The sequence below is a fragment of the Arvicola amphibius genome, chromosome 4 (assembly GCF_903992535.2).
Source record: "Arvicola amphibius chromosome 4, mArvAmp1.2, whole genome shotgun sequence".
NCBI classification, from domain to species: Eukaryota; Metazoa; Chordata; class Mammalia; order Rodentia; family Cricetidae; genus Arvicola; species Arvicola amphibius.
In genome coordinates, this window is record NC_052050.1 from 36,915,614 (window position 1) to 36,942,120 (window position 26,507).

At 38.6% G+C, this 26,507-nt stretch overlaps 1 protein-coding gene across 5 annotated transcripts in view; it reads right to left on the minus strand.

Moving 5' to 3' along the window:
* The window catches only part of Acaca (acetyl-CoA carboxylase alpha), a 208,039-nt gene that overhangs the window by 47,422 nt on the left and 134,110 nt on the right, over positions 1-26,507 (minus strand). For all 5 annotated transcript variants that reach the window (XM_038324765.2, XM_038324766.2, XM_038324764.2 and 2 more), the window contains 4 exons: positions 18,327-18,596; positions 14,243-14,340; positions 10,300-10,420; positions 9,540-9,650 (listed from right to left, as the gene is read on the minus strand). In XM_038324765.2, coding sequence (XP_038180693.1) covers positions 9,540-9,650; positions 10,300-10,420; positions 14,243-14,340; positions 18,327-18,596 — 600 coding nt within the window. The remainder of the gene's footprint in view (positions 1-9,539; positions 9,651-10,299; positions 10,421-14,242; positions 14,341-18,326; positions 18,597-26,507) is intronic.

Here is a 26,507-nt window from a genome sequence, read left to right on the forward strand (position 1 = left end):
AGATATCTTATCAATGAGTCAGGTAGAAAATGAAGACATCCAAAAGTTGATTACCTGTTAACATGGCCTATCATCATATTTGCATCTTATGTTATTGACTAAACTGGGGTGAATTCTTCCCCTTGATAACACTGGTCTTTCACTTTTTCAGATATGCATGCTATTTTAAAGGATTTAAATCCTAGGCACCAAGATATCATTAAAATTAGAAATTGGTCAAGACTTAAGCACAAGAACAAGAAGCCCAGGCATGGCAATCTGGAGTTCAATCTAAAAAGCTCTTTAAGCTTCTCTCATGATTCAACTCTCCTGCCTGTGTACATTAGCTGATCAGACTGTGTGGTGATGGCCACTCTGAAGGAGAGGGGACATAGATTTGGATCCATGCACAGGGGACATCTCCTAGAATGATGAACAGCCAGGAGTCAGATTTCTAAACAGTCTCGAGTCCCAAGTCTTTATCATATTCACACAGCAGTCTGTGCACAGCAAGGGCTCATGTCTATCTTCCTCAGAAAAGACTGGAGTCCCTGCATTTCTAATCTACCAACATGTGCAGTTCTTGCACTTTTAATTTATGGGCATTGGGGGGGCCCCTCTGACTTGGGAACATATTGGCTTGGTCTAATGCTTGGAGATTATTAAACTTGGAGCTGTGTTCCACTATCAGGTGTACAGATCTTTTATTTAGAAGATATGGTGCTCTAAATGCACAAAGAGCTCCCTGTCACCTTCACATTAAAGCCCCTAGTGCCTGGTAAATGGAATTATATAGCTGTCATCTCCTTTCCCCAAAGTTTTAAGAGTACAATGGGCTCATTTTTTCACACTCCATCCCAGCTTCAGAACTAAGAGACCTACTTTGTATTGATTTAAGGTCTCAGAAATAAATAAACCTGCTTCACTGCTGTGATTCACAACAAATTCATGATACACTATTGCATGATATATTTCAAGCTCTGGCTCCAGCTCTCTTTTTCCTCTGGTGAGTGATGGGGGAGGTGGGAGGTAGCAGGGAGCTGCAAAGCTGACAGCCTGATGGTTATTGGAGATGGCTGAGGACTGCAAATCCAAGAGGAGACACTATTGGAGGAATACAGGATTTTTAACTGAGAGGTGAGGGTGAGAAGCTAATTTACTTGATTTCCAGGCTGGGGCTGGGAAAGAAGAAAGGTTGAAGAGAGAGGAGAGGGCTAACAGGGTAGTAAGCGTCAAGTGAAGAATATTCTGAAATAGAGCTATGAACATGTATAGAAAGAAAAAAGTAAAGAAAACATACCAAACAATGGTGTAATGAAATGATGATTAGAGAAATAAGGAGCTGAGGACAAGGTTCTGCCTAAGAGGACCATGTTCACAAACCTAAGTGGGCACTTAGCTTGGGTTTAGGGAAAATGCTTTACGAGCAGCAGGAAATGAAGAGACCCTTTTGAACCGCAGAATGTATGAAGTAGAGACTCTTCTTCATTTCATACTCAAAAGACACCCCAGAATCTTGGAAGGTAAAAAGGTTATTCTGGGGATGGGTTAGAGATACATCAGAGGTCCATATATATAAGGTGATTTAGAGACTGCATACTGAAGTGAGGGCATAAATTTTGGCAGGTTAGTTTTTGTTTGTGTACTCTCAGGCTTTCTGTGCCTTCAAACTATGACACTTTTACTAATTCTACTAAACACTGTACTCAAAGAATTTTAGCTATTATTCCTAAAGGAGTATCCCCTAGCCCAAAGTATGACTTTTGACAATGCAGCTGATAACAAAACAAAAGGAACTGGGCCCCAAAACTTCTGTATGACACTGCAGGAGATCCCTGAGTCTCTGCGACACAATTAACTTTTAACTGTTTTCTTTCTCTCCAGGGTCTCACCACACAGCTCTGGCTGTCCTGGAATTCACTACTTACCAAATGACCTCAAATTCAAAAAGACCCAGCTGCCTCTGCTGGGATTAAAGACATGAACCACTATGCTCTTCAAGATAAATTTTAATTACGTAATTTTACTATTATATACCATAATATGTAATATTTTTTAAAAAAATTCCACTCTTATAACCCATTCTGTTCTAGCCTAACATAGTTCCCTGCTTCCAGACCAACACACATCTTCATAGCATTAGAATATTATCAATTAAAAGGAATTTAAGAGCTTTTTTGGACTTCCATTTTAAGGTAAACAATATATTGTATGATTCTCATTTTTATTGTTGTTGCTTGTTTGTTTTCACAACAGGGTTTCTCTGTGTAGCCCTGGCTGTCCTGGAACTCACTCTGTAGACCAGGCTGACCTCGAACTCACAGATCTGCCTGCTTCTGTCTCCTGAGTGCTGGATTAGAGGTGTGCGCCATCACTGCCAGTTTATGCTTTCCATTTTACACAAAGGACTAAAGTCCAAAGTTGCTTGTACAATGGGGACTGTGCAAAAGCCTTTTTTTTCCCGGTTAAAGGTTAAAGGTTTGGTTAAAGGTGTGTTGGTTAATTTTTGACAACTTGACAGAGACTAGATTCTCCTGGGAAGAGGAAATCGCGGTTGAAGAACTGCCTCCATCAAATTGGCATGTGGGAATGTGGGGGGGGGGTGGGATTTTGTTGATTAATGATTGATGTGTGAGGGCCCAGCAAACTGTGGCAGTGCCGCCATTGGACAGGTAGTTGTGCACTGTACAAGAGAGCAGACTGAACAACCTATAGGTAACAAGCCAGTTAGCAGTTTTCCGTCCAGTGTTCTGCCACTGCTTCTGCTTGAGTTCCTACCTGACTTTCCTCAATGATAAACTGTGATCAGAATGTGTAAGTCAAATAAACCCTTTTATCCCTAAGTAGCTTTGGCCATGGTGTTTCCCACAGAAACAAAAAGCAAATGAGAACATTCTAGAACTCCAAAAACGTTTAGCACATTTCTGCTATTTTTGTCAATGTGAGCATTCCTACATCTGTATTCAGGGTCCCAAAGCAGAGACACAGGCTTTTCTCTCTATCTAGAAGCTCTGTACTTGAACTTGTTTCCCAAGTCGTTAGTATTGGGGCCATTATAGACACATGGGGCACTCTTAAGATAGTCAGAGGTAACTTTTGTAATAGAAATCTGAATGACGGGAAGTAGAGATGGCTCAGAGATTAAAAGCATTGACTGCTCTTCCAGAGGTCCTGAGTTCAATTCCTGGCAACCACATGATGGCTTACAGCCATCTATGATGAGATCTGGTACCCTCTTCTGGTGTGCAAGCATACATGCAGACAGAACACTCTATACATAATAAACAAAATGTTAAACTCATATTCATACCACGCACGCGCCCCCCCCCCCACACACACACAGAGAGAGAGAGAGAGAGAGAGAGAGAGAGAGAGAGAGAGAGAAATCTGAATGGCAATCCCACTGTGTAGTATCTCCAAGCCAGTACTCAGGACGAGGCTGGTTATAGGTCACTAAGACTTGCTAACAGAGTCAGGAATACTTAGTATGGTTTTCTACAAATCTGAGGAGCATCAAAGGAAAACCAAAACAGCTGGGACCAGATTTACCAACATTTTGTCAATGTATAGAAGATGAATTTGACAATTAAGAAGATCTGGCCACTAAAATATTCTCTGAGAACTCATTCATACTGTCAATGCAAAGCTTACTTATACAAGATGCTAAACAGCCTCTTCACAAAGGAGAGAGATTCCATTTGGAGCTATGGAAACATAGGGACTTTCTATTGCAAAAACAGGTAGTGAGGGACTTTAAAAATGCTAATTGATGGAATAATGCTTTGAGTGATTAGGGCTATTATATCAACAAATCCTTGGGGACCTTTGGAAACAGATGACTGACACATATACTACCGTATCATGACCAAACATGGATGGTACCTCTCCTATTAATGGTGTTCCAAAGTGTGTTAATGGTCTTTAGATAACATCTACTGGGGAACACCAATATGTGAATGCACTACTACAGTAAAAAAAAAAAAAATCTAACCTCTCCCCTCCCCCCCCCCTCTCAGAATCTTTGCCTTAAGAGAGCCAGAAAGTTTAAAGAATACTGTGTTTATATTTCTTTTCCAGGGTCTGGATAATAAGCTGTGGTCAGTACAGACCTGGAATGTACTTTAGAGAAATTACAACAGCACCAGTAGTTTCCTATATTAGTTCATCTAATCCCCACAAAAGCTGTGGTACATAAGTATTATAATGGGCTCCCATTTAAAAATGAGTAAAACTTAAATACACGCTAGGGGGTGGGGAAATTGCTCAAGGTGATAATCTGTATGTGGTAGAAACAAAAATTAAACCTGGGGAGCTTGGCTTGAGAGTCTTATGTTGCTAGTCTATGTAACTTCTTTCTGTCAAAGAGACAATGCCAACTCTTCCACAGTGATAGCTAAGAAATATCTCCTTCCCTTCTTGAATCTCCCTAACTCTCTCACACTATATGACAGCATCATGGGTAAGCATGAATTGTACAGTATAAGTCCCTGTTCCCACAAACAAGTCTCCTTCATATGAACCCTAGTACTGTGTTCGAGAGTCAAATGCCACAACACACATTTCATGCTGCATAGTGCGACTTTTTTGGACCAAATCTCAAAAGCAAGATTAGGGTTAAAGAGATGGCTCATTGGATGAGAGCACATGCTGCTCTTCCAGAGAACCTCAGTTCAATTCCCAGGTCCACATCAGGCAGCTCATACCTCCCCTGTGACTCCAGCTTTAGGGGGACCCAATGCCTCTGGTCAAAACAAGCACCTGCAATTACGTATACATTCTCACCACACACATATACATAATTAAAAAATAAAAATGAATCTTAAAGAATAGCAAGATTAGCAAACTTAGCCCTTAGAGGACTTAGAGCTCTCAATCATGTGCACTTTTTTTCTTGATAGATTCAGTGGAAAAAGGGGCCTAACTTTACCAAAGGAAAGAGATTATGGGATTTCTTTTCTTCCTAAAAGAGAAAGAGAAGCTTTAAAAAAAATGTTTGCCACAAGGAAGTCACATATAACCTTCAGAGTAATCTATTCCCCACACATCACAGCCATTAGTAGAGTCCTTACCTCCACAGGCAACTGCTGTCCAGAGCACACCCATAAACCACAAATTCAGATTGCTGTCCAATGATGGGATTTCATCAAGTCTGGGGCTGAGAGATAGCAGGCTCTGGCCTATATCAGTGCTCCCTTACAACAGAGGTTCCTCTAGCCTGGCTGCTACAGGGCACTATGTTAAACATGAGAAATAGAAACTGAGAGGTGCTCAAGGAAGGGAAATATTTATGTTACTGCAAATATCCAAAAGCACCCTAGCTTAGGCGTTTATAACTGCAATCGTCTCAGCTCCCCAAGGGTCTATGCTGCCAACTTGAAACTTCAAGTACAAAACTGCTGCTTCTGTCATACCAGCATGAGTCCCTTTAGACCGCGTAGTTAGTCAGACCCATCAGGTTGGCCCCATCATCCGAGCCACCTGCAGCCTAGAGTTTCTGAAGTTCTGCCTACTGTAACCTTGAGAGACACAGAGAAGCAAATCCTACGAACTTCCTCTACTCATGCCATCACTCTCAACACTCTCTTGTGGACATTAAGCAGAGACCTGAGCCCTTTTTGATGAAACTTAAGTTCTAACTCATCCAATCTTCCACTTGTTTCAGTTTTGTCTGAGCCAGGAAACCACTAGTCAAATCCCCAAACAACAAGAAACTGGAAAGAAGCTCTTGGTTTTTGAGTTCTAAACATCATTTGGGTTACCCCCAATCACCAGCTCACTGCCTTTGGTTTAAATGTCAACTCTATATCACAACAGTCAAATCCAGAAACCATCTCTCTCCTTGACTTGGCAATATTCTGAACACTTTACAATTAACTGCAGGTAACAAAACAAGGCAGGTGTGGAAGGAACATAAATACTCTGATCACCAGGGGAAAAAAATAAAAATACGAATGTGGAAGATAGCCTATAGTTTTGAAACAAAATATACAGCATTAGAGAACAGTGCTGGAGAATAAAATGTACAGAAAACTCAACAAAAAAGGAAGAAGGAGAAGAAATACCGAAGCAATACTTTTATTTATTATGCATGTTACTATAGAAGGGAAAGAGGGAAGAAGAAATCTCTTAAGACTATTTGGAAGTGAAAGGTAGGAAGGTGTACACCAAAAAACAGGTCAGCATCATCACATACACAGAAATGGAATGCAGCCATAAAAGCCAATGCACACAGGCAATGTAATAAGTTGGAAATTGTATGTGCTGAAGCTTCTTATCTTTTAAATGCACAAACAGTTTGCACGTTGCTGCATTACATGAGGAAGATATGTGGCATGTCAACACTTCTCGTAATGTCCCATAAGTTAAATCAGTGATGGGGCTTGAGAGGGTGGGAAGGGTTTGAAAAAAATCCAGGAGAAAGAAAGTTTTTAAAAAATCTCTGTCTCAGCAAAAGTTTTCATTAAAATTTTAGACAAATGATCCCTGTGTCCTTCTCTCTTGCTGCCTGGGGCTCCATGCTATTTCTATGCAAATAACAGCCTCGTGGTTTATATCGTATTATTTCCACCGGAGCTGCAGCGACATGACCTGCGACGTGTAAGAGGTGGGAGGGGGGTGGAAAGGAGAGAGACGGAGTGGGTGTTCACTCAAGTGTGGAAGAATAGTCAGGAGTGAGCGTCAAGAACAAAAAAAAATTGCAGGGCTAACGTGTTTATTTCAGTCCCCCACCCCACCCCACCCCCACCCTTGCAAACCAGCACCTTTTAAAATTCATTGGGCATCAGGCGATCATGCACAATCCATCTGCTTTCACTTTATCATTTGCATTTCATGCCTCCTGGCTTTTGATGTGCTGATACTTTGATGCAGTCAGGAGATTCGCATTATCATTATTTCAATTTTCAAAGGGGTCAACGGGATCAGCACTTGCACACACAAAATCTTTTTTCCCCTATAACCTCTGTACACCCCTTTCTTATTCTTCACCCTAATGTTTAACATAAAGAATAAAGACTCCAAAAGGTGAGTATCAGATGTTTACAATTGTATATAAGCCTGCATGTACCACTCCGTACACAGGTACACAAATACAGGGAGTAAATGGTCAAGGTTTAAAATGAAGCCACACAGTACTTCAAGCACACAAAGACTTTCTCACACATGAACACTCTGAGAGAAGCACATTCAGGAAAAAAGAGTGGAATCTACATGCAAGACATAGAAACAAAGAGAATCAACTCACATGAAAGACATACACTAAGAGTGACTAGCACAACTCTGGAGTAAGTGTGTTAGAAAGAAATGTGCACAGAGAACAGTGAGCAGAGACTAGAAAGATAGAAAGAGTAAGGATGTCAGAAGACAGTATTTGGGAGGGAGTCTGAGACAGGCAGCTCTCTGATAGCTTTCCTTTTCATTCTGAGAAGCAAGGGGGCCAAAAGGACATTCCTAATGAACTTGCATGAAATTGGTTGTTTTTCTAGCAGCAAGATTTTGTACTTAAGAGGTGCAGACATGAAGACAGAAAAGCAGGTGGATCAGGATTAAGTAACCTCTACAAAGAACACTCCGTTCAACTAAAATGATCACATTCTTCTGGGAACAAGCTACAACAGAGCTTCCCCTCAGTAACTAGGCCTTTCTCTAATAAGCAGCCCTATAGGCTAGGGAAAAGAAGAATACTGAATTTGATCAAAACAGATTTTAAGAAAGAAACCTCTAGTGTTTTCTTCTTGTCACAAATGAAATTAACTAACAAGATGCATGCAAGTCCCTCAAAATAGATTGCTGTTACAACAATCTGTGTATGTAACATACTGGGGTGTGTGTGTGTGTGTGTGTGTGTGTGTGTGTGTGCACACTAATGTAACCATATACACTTCAGAAACACAATCTCTGTCCACATAAGAAAACATCACAGAAATACAGGGGCATGTGTCATTTTAAAATTCCATTCTCATAGAAAACAGTGTCTAAAACTCTCTTCAATGTTCATCAAAATCTCATTCTTAGATAATATCTAAAGAGCAACTTAAAAAAATTAAGATTCTCAGCAATTTTTCTCAGTGCAATAATCTTCATTGGTGGCAGTTCTTTACTTTCATTTCCAGTCTGGTACTGCTTTGCCTTTCCTTAGAAAGAAAAGCAAATCCAAAGGACACAGTTCATAGGAAGGCAGAGAACACGCTCCCACATCAAACAATCCCCATAATTTCTGATATTCCCTCAAGCTAATTAGACAATGAAATTATCCACTATTTTTTTTAAGTGTGAAGGATAGGATTTCCACCTAGTCCCTATTATTTCATTAAAAACCAAGCCTTAAGAAAAAAATTAAAAAGCACTTCTACTATACAAGTGTTCTTTTTCAGAGATTTCTCAAAATAGCAAAATTGTACATCGTTAACAACCTGATCAGTATTTAATCTATACTGCAAAGCCAAGGGACATGAACACAGTTTCCAGTACAACTTGGCATGTGTATACCTCTACAAAAGCAGTCACCAAGCCACATAAGGGAGATCTATGAAAACCTACACTTTGTGTCAAATACTTGTATGTTTTCTTTAGCTTCACAAAATTAAGGTGTAAAATAACACCAGTCTTCTGCAGACAAGAAAGATGTAGAGCTGAAGGTTATACACTTGTACAATGTAATCCAAGTAATCGCAAACTATTCCATACAAATTCCATACATATATTTCCTGATGGAGAGAAAATAGAGTCCAGATGCCTACAGTGTATGTGAGAGACAGAGATACGGAGGGAAGAGGAGGTTTCACTGTCTTGTTAGTTTCACTCTTTAAGCAGTAACCTCACCATCTTTTATCCCTTTTAGAAGAGCCTTACAAGCGTATATGGATCACTATACTCTGAAGGTACACATCTTGGTCTTTCTTTTCCTCAGCAATTCATCTATGTACCCCCAATCATTTTACCACTCATTATTTACTGAGCACTTCCACTACACAAGTGTTCTTTTTCAGAGGTGTATTTATAAATTTCTCAAAACATTAAAGCTGCATATCCCCAATACTTTGGCCAGTGTTAAATTCATACTGTAGAGTAAAAAAAACAAAAGCCAGTACACTTAGGACATGACAGCTTCCTGTGTGAGACCATATCTCTTCACATATCAAAGACTCGGACAAAGCAGAAGCACTTAAATCTTAGTCTTCCTAGACAGAGACTAGAATATGACCTCTTCAGAACAGAGGTTATGTAGTTTTTCTCTAATATACATATATTATAATATATACCATGAATATCATATATCACACCCATATAATACATACATGTTTATATTATATTATATACATATAACACACACACACACAAGACTAGGTATCATGCCTGATACACAAATAGGTACTCAAAATATTTAATTGAATAAAATGAATGAATGAATGAATGAATGAATGGGTAAGTAAGTCAATGAGTAAACACTAGAAGAGGAGCCACACTAGAGGCTGCCCTCTAGTCAGGACCTTGAATTAAAAAGTCACTCTTTTTAATCATTAAACAATTTCATATACTTGTCCCAATCCCTGGCAACTTACTTTGTTGAGGGCACCAGCTCCTGTCAGAATTAAGTGAGAATTCTCAACCTGGATTGTTCTTTGTCCCAGTCGGACAAGGTAAGCCCCAATACCAATGGCCCGGCATGTAACCTTTAAGAAAAGAATACATTGTGTATGCCATTTATTTATGTCTTCTCCCAAGCTTTAAAAACAAAGGTACAGATTAAATGTACAAAATTCACATGATCAAAAAAACCATTGTTTTTTTATGAAGTCTAATAACGATATAAAACCCCACCCAAATTCCAGGTCAAATAGGGACAAAATTCACTGAATAATTTAAGTATTAGATACTCCAGGAGTCATGGTCCATTTATTTGTTTTACAGATGTCTGTCATCCCCATAACATGTACAAGTAAGTTAAGTACTAAGAAGAAATTCAACTGTTAAAAACCTGGTAGAATATTTAGAGAAATAAGAATGAAACTAAATGCTGAAATAAGCCTAGGTTTGTTTGGGAAATCCAGTAACTTATATCATCCCATGTTGCTGTTTTTTGTGTATGATTATGATAAATTTGTAGATGTATCATTTTCAGGAAATAATGCCATTTAGGACTGAATGGCAGTGAGAAAGGGTAGAAATAAACCCAGCCACACACCCAGCTATTCAATAAATTTCATACCTTGTGGAGAATGGGGGATGTAGCTCAATAGTAGAGAGCACTTGCCTAGTTTATGTGAGGCCCTAGGTTCAATCCCTAGCACTGAAAGGAAACATCATTCTAGGAATATTTACCAGACTGATGGTGATGATCTCATCATAAGCCAATGAGGATTCTCCAGCAATCATTCCAGAACCCCGAAGGTTCTCTGCTCCAAGTCCTTCTTCTTTCCCAATAATATCTGTTATCTTATACCTATGGGATACAACCATGACAAATCACAAAGGTTAAATACAGTAATAGTAACTCATAAACAGAACAACAATCATTATAAGACTATTTAATACAAGTGCTTTAATTCCATTTATGTTTTTCCTGCCTAAGCCTCTCCATCTTAGCTTGGATACTACTTACTTCAGAGTGATATTCTGTATCAGAAACAACAAAACATGGAATTTAGCGGTTATGTTAAAGTTCATTGGTACAAACAGTGGTACGGCTCTGGGGATAATAATTTCTGTAAGATGGGGATTATAATATCTAAGATATGGGAGACATGACAGTTAAAGCAACAAAACGGCATGACACATCTCAGATTTTAAAAGCCCTTTCTTACATACTTAGAAACACTTAAAATACCAGGGACACCAGGCGGCGGTGGCACATGCCTTTAATCCCAGCACTCGTGAGGCAGAGGCAAGCAGATCTCTGTGAGTTCAAGCCCAGCCAGGTCTACAAGAGTTAGTTCCAGACAGGCTTCAAAGCTACAGAAAAACCCTGTCTCGAAAAACAAAAGAAAGGAAGAAAGAAAGAGAGAGAGAGAGGGAGGGAGGGAGGGAGGGAGGGAGGGAGGGAGGGAGGGAGGGAGGGAAAGAAAGAGAGAGAGAGAGAGGGAGGGAGGGTGGGAGGGAGGAGAAAGAAAGAAAGAAAGAAAGAAAGAAAGAAAGAAAGAAAGAAAGAAAGAAAGAAAGAGAAAGAAAGCCAGCCAATATATGTCATAAACACTAAATAATCTTTGACAATTTTAAATAGGAATAAAAAGTACAAATAAAAAGGAAGTAGGAATTCTCATCCCTCTCCTTTCCAAAGATTATAATAAAGAGGAAGGTCAAAACGATGTGTCCCCCTACACGTAGCAAGTATACTGGCAAGGGGTCCTGGTGATGGTTCTCTGAAGGGACTGTTGTGATGTATGCACAAGTGAAATGCCGACAAGGTGCCGAGAAAGCAGACAGAGGGTCTAGTGGGAACCACTCATCTGTCTTCCCAGCAAGGGTTAGGAGGGATAGCTGACAATGGTAAATGGGAGATGGAGAACAGAGTTACTAAAAGGAATGATCCACAGCACCATACATACACATGCACGAATATACATGCACACACATACACGGAAAGTACAAGGCTGGAGGCAGAGATAGGCATTAATGATTTATTGTTCTTGGCACAGGGCAGGAATTATGTTTTATTTTAACTTTCATAGCAGAAATAATAAAATTACAACTCCATAATGGCTCTTAAACTCCCCATCCTTGTATTTTTCTGCTTCTTTCTGTCGATCCCTCCACTGATTCCATTTCTTTGTCTTAGCTGTAGTCTGTGACTGTATTTCTGCTTCTCAGATTGCTCTAAGCTTTCTATTTTTAGCCTCTCCCAATACCAAGTTATTCCCAGTTTTTTTCTTCCCTATATATCTAGACTTCAGATTCTAGAGTTATGTCATAAATAAAGCTAATCTTCCTTTACAAAGAGACATGAAGAAGCTGGCAAAACTCCACTCACTATACCCAAGGCATCCCAAGGCACCACAGTGAACCCCTGGGGACACTGAAGTATATTTTTAGAAAGTACTATGACATGTGATATCTGTTAGACCCTGTGTGAATGATTAGCTTTAGGAAGCTCAGAGATTACCATAAGATAGAATATTGTCAATAGAAATGCAGCACTATCTTTACAAAGCCAGGTTTTCAGTTTCTGTGGAACAAATGCAAGCTTTCACAAAAAGCAAGGAAGTAGAAGTAGTGAAGGTGGTTATATGCAAGGTGACTTCAAGGTCTGAATAGTCTGCAAACACAGTTAACACACTATTAGTAAGTTATCATAATTATTTAAGAATTAGTTAGGTACTAGTCTAAGATGTTGGAAGTAGAGGTATGAGGGACAGGAATTCAAGACCATCCTTAGCTGCATAGTGGCTTCAAGGCTAGCCTGAGGTACACAGAACCCTATTTCAACACTCCCCAAGTCCCTACCCAGAAAAGCAAAAATGAGATTTTTTCCCCCAATTCACATGCATTACTTTATTCAAGTGATCATTATCATCATAGGATAGAAACATATTAGGATGCTGTTTGCATTTAACTACTAATTTAAAAAAATTAGTTCTTCGTTTAGTTTAGAAGTGCTCTAAAAATATTTTATGATACTGAAGGTGCCATGAGCCTGGCAGTGGTGGCACACGCCTTTAATCCCAGCACTCTGGAGGCAGAGGCAGGTGGATCTCTATGAGCTCAAGGCCAGCCTGGTCTACAGAGCAAATTGCAGAACAGCCAAGGCTATACAGAAAAACCCTGTCTTGAAACAAACAAACAAACAAACAAACAACAAACAAAAAAACCTCAAATATGCCATGAATTAAGGAAGTCTAAAAACCTATGGCATAACCTATATGAAGAAACTATAAAACATGAAAAAAATACACTTCAATAAATAGAAAACTTGACATGCTTCTTTTTGGGAAATTAAACAGAAAGATGTCAGATACTTATAAATGATATCTAAAACCAATACAATCCAAATTAAAGTCATATGGAAAGTTTTTGGTGATCAAAACATGTGCTAGGCCATGGGTTTGTTTTCCAGTATCACAAAATTAAAAAACCTCATCAGCTAATTACAACTTGAAAAAAAAAGTGAGAAATACACCTAATAACAATAGTTAAATAGTGTGGAATGACCCAAGAATATAAGAATTAGTCAATAAATAGTGCAGCAATTAACACTGTAGAAAATATTTTCAGAGAGGCTATTAAAACGTTCAAGCCTCACTGGTAATCAAAATTGCAAGATAAAGTTGCTGTTCTTAAAATATTCATTATTGTAATATAATAATTATTGTTTTATTAACAATAACTAAAACATAGTGACGACAGAGCACAATTAGAACAGAAGAAAGAAGTACTATCACATACTCAATGACCAAAAATGCAGATCTTGGGAGGGCAATTTGAAAGATTTTAAAGACCTTTTAACATGGACTTTTGACCAATGAATATCTAGAAATTAATCCAAAGGGTTATACAGCAACCTGTGTTTAACATCTCCCACCCCTCCCATTTCTGCAATTCATATTCAAACACTTGATGCTGTTGCATTCAACTACTTAAACAGAAACATTAGTGTATATTCTAGCTTATGGATATAGTGGGAAGAAAATTGGCAAGTGAGGGTACCATAAACAAAGAAAGCTTGAGAACCTAATTAGGAACAGTCCTAAAAGCGTATGTAAAGGAATACTCAGCACAAAAAGATGCAATAGTGAAAAGCTGGAAATGGCCTGATTTTCAAAGATAATACATTTATTATGATGAAATTTTAGGCAACTATTAAACTTCATGTTTATTTCTGAAGGAAAATTAAGTTTATTTGTAATGTAACCTAATCTGAATAAGAAATTCCCCTAAAATAATTTTTAGTTCAAAGTATAAATTGAAAAGAAATTCTTACCTGCTATAGTCCCAATTACATAGAAAGAAAAGATAACAAATATAGAAATGACAGTAAAAATAATATAAATTCATAATTGTGGCTTCAGGGTAGGCTTGTGGCTAGTGTTTTACTTTTTGTTCAGACTTACATATTTCATAGTTTCTCAAATGAGTAACTAATATAAATATTACCTAAAAGCCTCCATCAATTGCATGGCACTCCAGATAATAAGTAGTAAAGCTAAGGCACAAATCTTAACATGTCTAGATTGTACAAAGATGTAGTAACAAAAATGTAGCACACAAGTAAGGAAATATTCTCTTTCCTTTGAAACTCATGGCCAAATTCATCTGAAATATAAATACCCACCTGGATTCGCCTTCATCCTCCACATGTTCACAGTGGACAGAATTCAGAGCACTGACTCTTTTATAATCCTGGGGTGTCAGATATAAATACTTGTAACCCTATAAAGCACAAACAGTTTTTAACTCGTTGTCTGTCATTTTCACATAACCAAAACAGTCAAAAATATAATGAAACTTGTTCCAAAATGATTTTAAAAAAAAGCTTGCTTTAAAATGATAAATCATTTGAGTTATTGTCTAACAGAACACTAGCATAGGCAGTTTGGAAAATGAAATTCCTATATTTTAGTCACTGACTGTCTGCCCATGAAACAAGATACCCTATAGTTACAATTTCAGGTGCGTTCCATTCATTTTACTCTTCAATAGGGTTAAAGGGTCATTTCCAGGTCTTTAGTGACACTTCTATTAGATATATCAACATGGGATTCAGAAACTGTAAATTACTGCTCTTGACTCAAATTCATATCATTGTCAAAATAGAGAGGGATAAAGAATGAATGAAAGGATCACAAATCTGAGAGATTAACATTGAAACCAGAAGTCTAAGCAGTACAAACAGTCTGAGCACAAAACTCATACTTTTGCATTTTTCAATAAATAAATTCTATTTATATTCAAAAACTGTATTAATACTTAGTGGTTTATTTGCATGCATACACATACAAACTTATAGTTAAGGCAGAGAACCATGTTATACATGTTTAACATGCTATGTGTATTTATAAATTAGCAGTTTTTGTACAGAGATGTGGCACACCATCATGACTAATTCTGAGTTCTTTCATTACCCAAAAGAAACCCAAACTTGCTAGTGATCACTACTGATTTCCATATACTTTATATGTGAAATTTAATGAACTATAATTTATATTTACTAAAATCCACTGACTTTGTTATAAACTTTCATTTTTGAGGCACTGTTTGACTATGCTTCCCAGGCTGGCCTTAGCATCTAAAGGAGTTAGATCACAGATTTCAGCAACCATACCTGGATTTAGTTATTATGATCTGATGAGTTCTGATAAATGTGTATACTTATGTAAGCACCACCACAATCAAAATAAGGAAAATTTTTATTATACTTTGAAACAGTCTTAAATATATGAAAAGTAGGTAGGAAAAGAAACTGATGAAAAGGAGCCATGAAGGTATATAGAAAACCAAGAGAAGAAGCATTTTAAAAGATAAGGCAGAACAATGGTGTCAAATGCTGCCTGATCACCAAATAAATACTAAGATAAGGACTGAGAATTCAATGTCAAATTTAAAACACACAATTTTTGGTGACCTTGACAAAAGTAACTCGATTATAATGGTTCAGGTGCGAGCTTCACAGAAGGGGGCTCAAGAAAATGAGAAGAGAGCCTAGAGATAAAGCAGACAACTCTTTGAAGAAGTTTTGCTCTAAAGGAAAGAAGGATGGGAGTGAGTTACTGGAGGAAAACGTGTCTGTATGTCAAGGGGAGTTCTAGGAGAGAGGGAAAAGGTGATGATAAGACAGAACTGAGAAGATCAAGGGTATGAATGGAGAGATGGTTTTAGGAAGGGGTGGGGATTGTACAATTAAAGCTCAGGAGTAAGGTAGAGAGGAGTGGAGGCAGACACAGAAAGTGCTCATCTGTACAGCAAGCCAGAGTTTTTTGGCTTGCTTTTATTGTCTTGTAGTACTGGGGACAAACCTGAAATGGAAATACCTTGGGAAGCAAGACCTAATACTGAGTAGGAAAGAAGGTAAGGGAAGAGGGTGGGGAGGTCCTGAGGAAAGAGGAGATGTGAAACCATCATCCAAGAGTTTAAAAGGCTCAGATTTAAAAAGTAGAATGAGTCAGAGAACATTTTTCTCCATTTATGTTCAGTTGCACAAGTGCACATGTGGAGGAAGTAGACAAAGTTAGTTTTAAAAAAGGTTTTACTTTTAAAAGGATAAACAGAATGAACAGAAACACAAAAAGGTGACAATTATAATGTTATGATGAACCTTGGAATTTAAAGAAGTTGAATGAGCCAGGTACAGGCCTTAATCCCAGCAGAGGCAGGTAGACCTCTGTAAATTCAAGGACAACAGGTTCTATATGGGGCACCCCAGACAAGCTAAAGCTACATAAAGAAACCTGTCTCAAAACAAAACAATAAAAACCGACCAAACAAGTTGAATGAAAGAGTGGGAAACGGAAAGAATAAAAAAGTAGTAGAATCACAGTATCTGTAGGCTTAAAGGACTGTTAGATTTTGAGTACTATAGAAAAACTGGGCACATGGAACACATATGATGATTTTTTTGCGAGTCCAATTCTTGCTCCACTGTTAGCTGCTACATAAGCGTGTGGGATTCCTTCTGCTCTGGTGAGTTCAGAAGTTCTGAGGACAACAGGATGGAAGGATAGTTAAGAGAGATGCTTGAAATATATTCTAGAGAAACTGAGCAAGGATGGGACCATTAGAGGAGAGACTCTTTCCCAGTAGTGGGAAGGATTATCTATGTGAGCATAGCAATTCCTAAAAATGAATACAGGACTAAGCAACATTGGAGAAAGTAACAATATACTTAGAATTAAAAGATGCAAAGTAGAAGAGGCGGCTCAGGGGTTAAAAGTGCTTACTGTAAGCTGGGAGGTTGTGGCACGTGCCTTTAATCCCAGAACTTGGGAGCAGAGACAGGTAGACCTCTGTGAGTTTGAGGCCAGCCTGGTCTATAAAGTGAGTTCCAGGATAGCCAGGGCTGTTTCATAGAGAAATCCTGTCTCGAACAAACAAACAAACAAACAAACAAACAAACAAACAAACCAAAAAAAAAAAAAAACCCCAACAACAGAAAAACTGCTTACTGCTACTGCTCTTGCAGAGCCCAGGTTCAACTCCTAGTATCTATATGGCAGCTCACAAGTGTCTGTGACTCCACTTCCAGAGGCTCCAACATCCTCTTTTGCTGTCCACAGGCACATGCACACACATGGTATACATACAGATATACCAGATGCACACACATTTTATTTGTATAAAATAAATAAATTTGGGGACTGGAGAATACCAGATTTCAATTCCCAGATCTATGTTGGGAAGCACACAACAGCCTGTAACTCCAGCTCCAACTCCAGGGTATCTGATACCCTCTTCTGACCTTCAATGGTACCTGCATAGATGCATAATCCACCTCCCCACATACACAATAAAAAATTAAATAAATCATGCTTTTTAAAAGATGTAAAAAAAAAAAAGGCTATGATCATAGGGTAGGGAATAAGAAGTAGCGTGAAAACATGAGACTATAAGATGGGATTCCCTCCACCCCCCAGGGAAAAGGGTCTGAAAGCGGCAATGAGAATTAAAAAATAGTGTTCCCCTCAAGGTATATAGCACAAGGGAAGGAGAAAATAGCTGCTACTTAGGAATTAAACAAGGAATTAGTGTCTCTAGAGTCAGTTTCCAAGTAGAAAAGCAGGTTTGTGAAGAACTGATGATGTAAGAGATTTTGTTGATGACTGGTAACTGCTCCCAGCAACCACAGTGGAATATTTTAAAGATAGATATTTTGGGTTTACCATGTGTCATACTAAATGCATTGTTATTAGTTCATCTAAGGTTCAGTCACAAAAACAGTCACCTGTTAAAAAAAAGCTGGAGAAAAAAACCAGATGAACACACATGCAGTCTTTAGTTTGGATGCTGTCTGTTTCTCAGTGTGAAGACTGAATTCAGAGCCTTGAGCATTCAAAGCAAGTGCACTATCAATGGGCTACACTCCAGCTCTTAAGGTAGGTGGTTTTCTTGTTTTGCTTTAAGTTACATTTATTTTGTGTATTATGTGAAGGGAAATAGGTGTGCATGTAGCAGTCAGAGAACTTATGATAAATGGTTCTTTCCTTCTACCAAGTGATCCTGGGGATTGGACTCAGGTCTTTAGGGCTGGAAGCATCCACCTTACTTCCAGCCACCTTACTGGGCCCTAAGGAATTTTCTTAAGTAATTTTGTAAATGCTGTCTTTTAAACTTAAACCTCTTCCTTTCTTCCTCTTACATACACGAACATATCCCCATGCATAAACATACAGAGTCATGAAATGCTATCTCTTTGTAGGCTGTACCTTGTAGGGATCCTCTGGATCTACCCAGGCCACATGGAACATATGACGGATTTCTTCTGCCAGTCCAATTCTAGCTCCACTGTTGGCTGCCACATAGATGCGTGGGATACCTTCTGCCCTGGCAAGTTCAGAAGCTCTGAGAAACAGCAAATCCTCTTGAGGCCCAAAGGACCCAATCCGATATGTAATGTCATTGCCAATGACGATGATATCTCGGCCATCTGGATATTCAGGGCTTTTAAGGCTCATTTTCCAAGCTACCATGCCAATCTACAAAGACAGAAACAAATGAATAGAGCTTCATACATGCATTTATTTTTCAAGTTCTTTGAGGATAAGACACTAGATTTAGGGGCTGGAGAGATGGCTCAGCAGTTAAGAGCACTGGCTACACTTCCATAGGTCCTGAGTTCAATTCCCAGCACCCACATGGTGGCTTACAGTTATCTGTAGTGAGATCTGGTGCCCTCTTCTGGGCGGCAGGGACACAGGAAGGCAGAACACTGTATACTAAACAAACAAACAAATAAATAAATAAGTCTTTTTTGAAAAGGCACTAGATTTAGACACATCCTTCAGAAGATAGGCATTGTGAAAGAACAAAATTACTTCTTGAAAAGCAGAAAAATATTCTAGGACACTGCTTCACATTATTAGTGTATCCCAAAGTTGTCTCAATTCTTCAGTACAATTACTTAAAGAAAATGAAAAAACTCCACATCTAAATGCACTCAAGATTACATGTTGAAGAATGTTATGGCAGTGGAGGTAAGTCTAGGATGTCCATTTTACCAAACTGTACATTAAGACACTATATTCAGCTTTTTAGTGAGATTTGTTTCAAGAAATATTTAGCACATAAGGGATAGAAAGAACATCACTTCTCTCAGACTGTCCAACTTTTGTGATCTGAGACCCTTGTACTCTCTACTCTATGAAAGACAGAGATTCTTCACTGGCTTGGTCCAAGTATTTTCCATTTCTGCAAGGATTTTCTATCGCTCAGCACTGTATCTTTGAGAGCAACTCTTGCTGCTTTCTTCAGCTCCAGAAAACCAAAGAATGCACAGAGCTAATCTCTTGATGCACTATGATGTATGTAAATCTCTGCTCTCTGTTCAGTGGCATCTGACCAGCCACACAAACAAATGAAATAGACTTGACAGTGGTGCCATGTCTCTTTTCGAACTCTCACAGCCCTCTCCTTTTTAATCCCCTTCTACATGAGAGCTATTCAATCCTACTTGTTTATTTGCTAGTCCCATTTCTTTCCTATTCACTTACACCTCACTTACAGCTGCAGTTTTTCATGTCTGCCTGTCTGTTTCCCATATACCTGGATAACTAATGCTTTCTATTCTTTTCCCCTCTTTATTTTTCCTGTCTCCTGTTTCTCTCCCTACCCCCACCATTCATGCCCAAACACAAAGCCTACCAGATGAGTATTTCTAGTCCTGCCTAATGGAGTCCAGCCACATCTACAGCACTGGTCTCTCATCCCCAGGCTGCTGTACATCACCTCATTGGGGAACTGGCCATCAGGAAGGGCCATTAACAGATGTAAATAGCAGCATCCCTGGAAAACCATATGCATCACCCAGACTCAACCCGGCCAGTGATCATAAGCTCTGAGTACACATTCCTCAATCCAATTGCACATCCACTCTAATCAGGCTGGTTGAGGCTTTCTACACAGCTATTTGTGATCCTCTGCATTAAGAAGTATGTATGAAACACCCAGTGATAAATATAAGCTATTTAATATATCATACTATTGGCCAAACACAAAATGAAAGTAATATAGGAGAAAATTCCAATCACTTTCTGAGATAAGGTATTACTCTATCTGCTCATTAAAAACAAATAACGGAAAAGAAGCCTACCACCAGAATGCGGCACAGAGAAACCCCAAATAGTATAATCTTGGATTTTTTAAAGGAAAAAACCCAAAACAACAAGAAGGCTTTAATATATTGCCTGTGTGTGAGAAGTATTTTTTTCTACATTCTCAAGTGCTGAACTAGCTAAACCACTCATTTGTTTTTCAGAAAAGAAAAGCTATTCACTGTCTACTTTCTTTTAAGTGTATTTGTAGTTAGGAAGATTGGGTTTTACACCAAATTTTATGCTATATTAACCTTAGCCACCTAGGCTAGTTTATATACAAGCCCTGAAGAATCTACTTCTGCATTTATGTGTTAATGTAAACACTGTGACTGTGTGGCCCTGGGCAGACAGATAATATACTCTTATCTTTCCTTATTATCTAGGGACTCCTGTGTCACTTGGGCAGTCAGTTCAGCAACTGGTCAGGTCATTATGCTTGCAAAATTGACTTCTAATTAGGTGTCAACATAGCAGCACCAAGAACAATTTTCTTCCCCTCTTCAGTTTTTTAAGGCAGATCATGCTAGTTAGCTTTGGATGACCTGGATCTTGTTATGTAGTCCAAGTTGGCCTGAATTCACAATCCTGCTTCAGCCTCCTGTGTGTTGGGATTATTAACACACAACACCACATTCTTTTATCAATTATCTTTCATCAATCAGCCCCTGCTCCCTACCACCTACATTAAACATACCATAACAGAATTGAGAGTGTTAGGCCAGTCTCAGTACAGTAAGAGTCCTTACAAGAAAATATTCAGTTTGAGTTAACATAATGAACACATGAAGAAGCATCTGTGGTTCAATTAACATTAAAATTTGGATTTTATTGCTAATCAATCAGTAGGGCATATAAGGGTAAACATAGGCTTTGGAGTTAACCAAACTTGGAACTAAATCAAGGATCTATCATTTATCGGCTTAGTGACCTTGGTATATATTTAACCTTATTGAACTTCAATGTCCTTATATGAACAACAAAGAACACCTATGAGTTTGATGAATTACTACAAGCAGGACTCTGTATTAAATACAACATACAAAGCTTGTCCTTTTCTTTCCTCTCAACCAATCTGAATCCCACCTATTTTAAAGTTTCACTCAAACTCTATTTCCTTATTAAAGTCTCTCCATCCTAAATTGACTCCTGTATTCCTGTATTCTCTGATCTCTTATTAAGTTCTTCATGCAGAGAATCTATATGATAATAGATAAGATACCATCTAGAAGTCATTAACTTTTTTTTTGAGACAACTTTTTACTCTGTAGCTCAGGTTGGTGTAGAACTCACTATGTAGCACTGGATTGTCCTCAAACTCATGGCGACCCTCCCATCTCAGCCTCTTGAGTGCTGAGATTGCATGTATGTCCCATCACTCACAGAATAGTCCTTTTACTAAAACAACACTAGTTTGGAAATACTTGGAAAATAGTCAACACTATGGATTAAAACACTGGTCATGAGCAACATCAAAAGACTACAGATTAAGAATACTAAGTCCTTAAGTGAACCTGTAAAGTAAGAACAACAGCTGTTGACAAATGAATGCCTACCACATGCTGCATTGCACTACAAGTTGACAAACACGGACATGGTTAAGAGATTGAGTAAGTCAAGTTGTCTTGGATCAAATATCAGCTTCATACTAGTTGTAAAACCTTGTACACAGCAACCTTTGACAGTCTCAATTTCCCTAAAGATAACATGGAACTTTTCTTAAGGGATTATTGGGAAGAGCACATTAAAGTAGTACAGACTTTTCTCTCCCAATCTCCCCTTAGCCCCATCCCACCCCACCCCCAAGTTCCCAATTTTTGCCCGGCAATCTTGTCTACTTCCAATATTCAGGAGGATAACTATATGTTTTTCTTTGGGTTCACCTTCTTATTTAGCTTCTCTAGGATCACGAATTATAGGCTCAATGTCCTTTATTTATGGCTAGAAACCAATTATGAGTGAGTACATCCCATGTTCATCTTTTTGGGTCTGGGTTACCTAATTCAGGATAGCGTTTTCTATTTCCATCCATTTGCATGCAAAATTCAAGATGTCATTGTTTTTTCACCACTGAGTAGTACTTTAATATGTATATATTCCACACTTTCTTCATCCATTCTTCCATTGAAGGGCATCTAGGTTGTTACCAGGTTCTGGCTATTACAAATAATGCTGCTATGAACATAGTTGAAAAAATGCTTTTGTAATATGATAGGGCATTTCTTGGATATATTTCCAAGAGTGGTATTGCTGGGTCCTGGGATAGGTTGATCCTGAATTTCCTGAGAAACCGCCACACTGCTTTCCAAAGATGGGGAAAGCTTGGGGGAATGAGATGGTTGGGATAAAGGAAGGGTGGATATGGGAGCAGGGAAGCATATATCTTAATTAAGGGAGCCATTTTAGGGTTGGCAAGAGACTTGACTCTAGAGGGGTTCCCAGGTGTCCAGGGAGATGTCCCCAGCTAGTTCCTTGGGGAGCTGAGGAGAGGGAGCCTGAAATGGCCTGATCCTATAGCCATACTGATGAATATCTTGCATATCACCATAGAACCTTCATTTGGCAATGGATGGAGATAGAGACAGAGCCCCACACTGGAGCACCGGACTGAGCTCCCAAGATCCAAATGAGGAGCAGAAGGAGGGAGAACATGAGCAAGTAAGTCAGGACTGCGAGGGGTGCACCCACCCACTGAGATGGTGGGGCTGATCTAATGGGAGCTCACCAAGGCCAGCTGGACTGGGACTGAAAAAGCATGGGATAAAACCGGACTCCCTGAACATGGCGGACAATGGGGACTGCTGAGAAGCCAAGGACAATGCCACTGGGTTTTGATCCTACTGCATGTACTGGCTTTGGGGCGGGGGGGCCTAGCCTGTTTGGATGTTCACCTTCCTAGACCTGGATGAGGGGCAGGACCTTGAACTTCCCACAGGGCAAGGAACCCTTACTGCTCTTTGGACTGGAGAGGGAGGGGGAGGGGAGTGAGGGAAGAGGGAGGGAAATGGGAGGTGGGGAGGAGGCAGAAATTTTTAATAAAAAATAAATAATAATAATAAAAGTAGTACAAAATTTCATACACAAATGCTTTCAATGTAGCTGTTATCATAATACAAAGGTGGCTGTTACTGCCATAAGGAAACTGGGACAGAAAGTAAATTTTGGGAGGGGGGGTTTCCTGAGGAATCAACCCATGGCTCCACACATACTAGGTACACACTCTAACACTGAGCTATATTCTCAGCCCAGTACCTTGTTTTTATTGCTAGTGTGAATTACTTATTTTTCAAGATAAAGACAACAGAAAAAGAAACGCTCTTTCTTTACTAGAGAAATGATAAAAGTATATTTCAGAATATTATTATTGTCTTTAGCTAAATACGATATGGATTATGAATATTAATTGCAGCACAAACATAAATGTCACTGACGCCTAACTGCAATGTGGCTTCATGGATTGGATCCTGGAATAGAAAAAGGATATTATTAGAAAAAAAAAACTAGTGAAGTTCACAGGTCTGTTTATTTTATAGAACTTCAGCAAGGATAATTTCTTCATTTTGAAAATTCTACTATGATTATATGATGTTAATACAAGGGGATATAAAGAATATAGTTCAGTGGTAGAGTGTACACTACAGCATTTGTTTATAGAACTGCAGCAATGACAATTTCTTCATTTTGAAAATTCTATTATGATTATATGATGTTAATACAAGGGGATATAAAAAATATAGTTCAGTGGTAGAGTGTATACTACAGCACACACGCACATGCATGCAAGTGTGTAGGGAAGCTGCATGAAAAAAGAACTCTCTATATTGTGTCTGTGACTCCTCTGAATCTATAATTATTTTAAAATAGTGCAAACCTGTAATTCAAGCATTCTGAAGGCAGAGGCAGGGGAATTACAAACTTGTAGTTTCAGACTAGCCTGGGCTTTTATTATGTCTACTTCTCTCTTTGTACTGTATGGAATAACTGTTTTCTTACGCACACCTTTCTTTAAAAGCAAAGTAAATTGGATATTTGGGTCAATTGTTAGTATCCTGAACAGCATTACTCTGAATAGCATTACAATCATGAAACTGCTAAGTGCATGATCCCAACAGTCAAAACATTTAAGATGTTGACAGATGGAGCAAGAAGAGAATGGAGACAAAGTATTAAAAAGGACATGCTACTGGAATTTCATGTGGATAAAAGTTATGGGTGTGTCAAGAAGAGGAGAAAAGTGTAGAGTTTGGTCTTTGGCAAGGAAGAAGTGTTTGATCAATTTAAGAATTCTTGATTGTTTCTTTATTTCAGCCTCAAAAACAAAGTGATGGCTTTGAAGATTATGAATAGCACTGAAAACTATGATGTAGCACACAATTAAAAGAGAGCTTAAAATACATGAATAATTGTAATAGGCAAAACAGTATGGTCATTAAGGATATAGATTCAGAAGTCAGATTCCTAGAAGTTGAGTGTATTGGCACAAGCTTGTAATCTCAGTACTTGGGAGGCAAAAAGACAGTACAAGATACCTCTATAAAACCAGCCTTAAGAAGGATGGTTTTAAATTACAGGCCAATAAGGATTATAAAGCAACAGCCTGAATCAAAACCAACAGAAAAAACTACCTTAGACTATTGGAGTAGCATTTTGTTTTTAAAAGAGAAAGTGCTCTGTGATGCTGTGGTAGAATGTAAGCATATGTATACACAGGTTTATACAATATTAATATCTCTACCTGAGAAGAAACTGCTTCTCACTGTATTTCTGGTCTGATGGTTAAATACATATTTATATTTTTAAAGTCAATATTTGTATAATAGGCAAGAACAGTGCCTATCAGCTAAATACATATTTAGGACTGTACCACATGTATTACAAACATGTACTAAAATCGAAAGCCTATATTTATACAGATCCTTTCATCTTGAAGGGGACTAAAGAGCTTACAAACATATGTACATAAAAGGGCGTTAGTACTGATAGGCAGGAAAGGTATCAGTTCCCCACTTCCCTATGTCTCGTAGCAGTCCTAGCTAGGAATACACACAGTGTCAACAGACACAGGCCTGTAACAGTAGCAAAGACATTAACATAGTAATCCAGTTGTAACACACAGGCACTGAGGACAGCAGCTGGAAAACAGCAACTGCTTTCCTCTGGTGCAGAAGCACCATGGCCATTTCCAGCTTTGTGTTTTTAAATTATTCTCTACCAAACTCAACTAATCACTTGACAAAATTGAATTTGATACTGAAAATGGTTTCTGAATGCAAAACACTTCGTCTGATGATTGAACACTAGGTTGAAAACGCTTCCTCTTGCCCTTGATTTAAAGAGGGGGGTGAGGGGCAGGGTTACAACAGTCAGGAGAAAAGACTCTACATTTTCTAAGAATAGCTTTGTCTCAGAGGATTCAGCATTACATCAAAAGACAGTTATATCCTCCCCTCCCCATTTAATTAGGACACCATAAATTTTTCAGCCCAGTTAGTTTATATATGTGGGTCTATATTGTATACACAACGACGATCTCATGTCAGAAACTGCAGTTCTGGCAGCAAGGCAGGACTCATGGACTTTGCCTAAGCCCAACCAGCCTTGTATATGAACAGAAAAACCACCAAGGGAAATTTTATCGCTGAGTCTTTTTTTTCCCAATACTTTTTCCCCTCTCATATTTTATGTAGGAGAAATCTGGTAAAAATGAAACTCCAGGACCAAAGCCTGAAGAGGACGGAAAGACTGCAGAAGCAACCAAAGTGCAACCTGTGGCCTATTTGTCTAAGTGGGCAGTTTCATGTCTAATGAGTTTCCAAGTGGCTTCTAGGCGCTGGCAGCACAAGCATCCTATTCCCTGGCCAAATCCTGTCTACAGAATTTACTAACCAAGCAGTCCTATGTACTTATTACTTAAAATTATGTTTTCATTGATGTAGACAGCCACAAGTAAGTTTTAAAATACTAAATTTCATATATATATACATATATGTATGTGTGTGTATATATATATATATATATATATATATATATATATATATATATATTCCCCAAAACAGAACTTTCAGTGGGCAGGCTTCTTAGGTGTAGGGTTATCAATTCAAGCTAATTATTTTAAGGTAAAAAGGAGAGGCAGACCAAAGGAGCTACAGTGAATACGCTAAAGAGGAGCAGAAATAAGTGTTTATTTTCCCTATGGAAGTCCTAAGGAAGTAAATAATTCTCTGGCCACATTCTGATTCGGGAATAAACATGCTCAAATGAGGGAGGAGGGGATAGGGAGGGGAAAGCAAGCAGAAG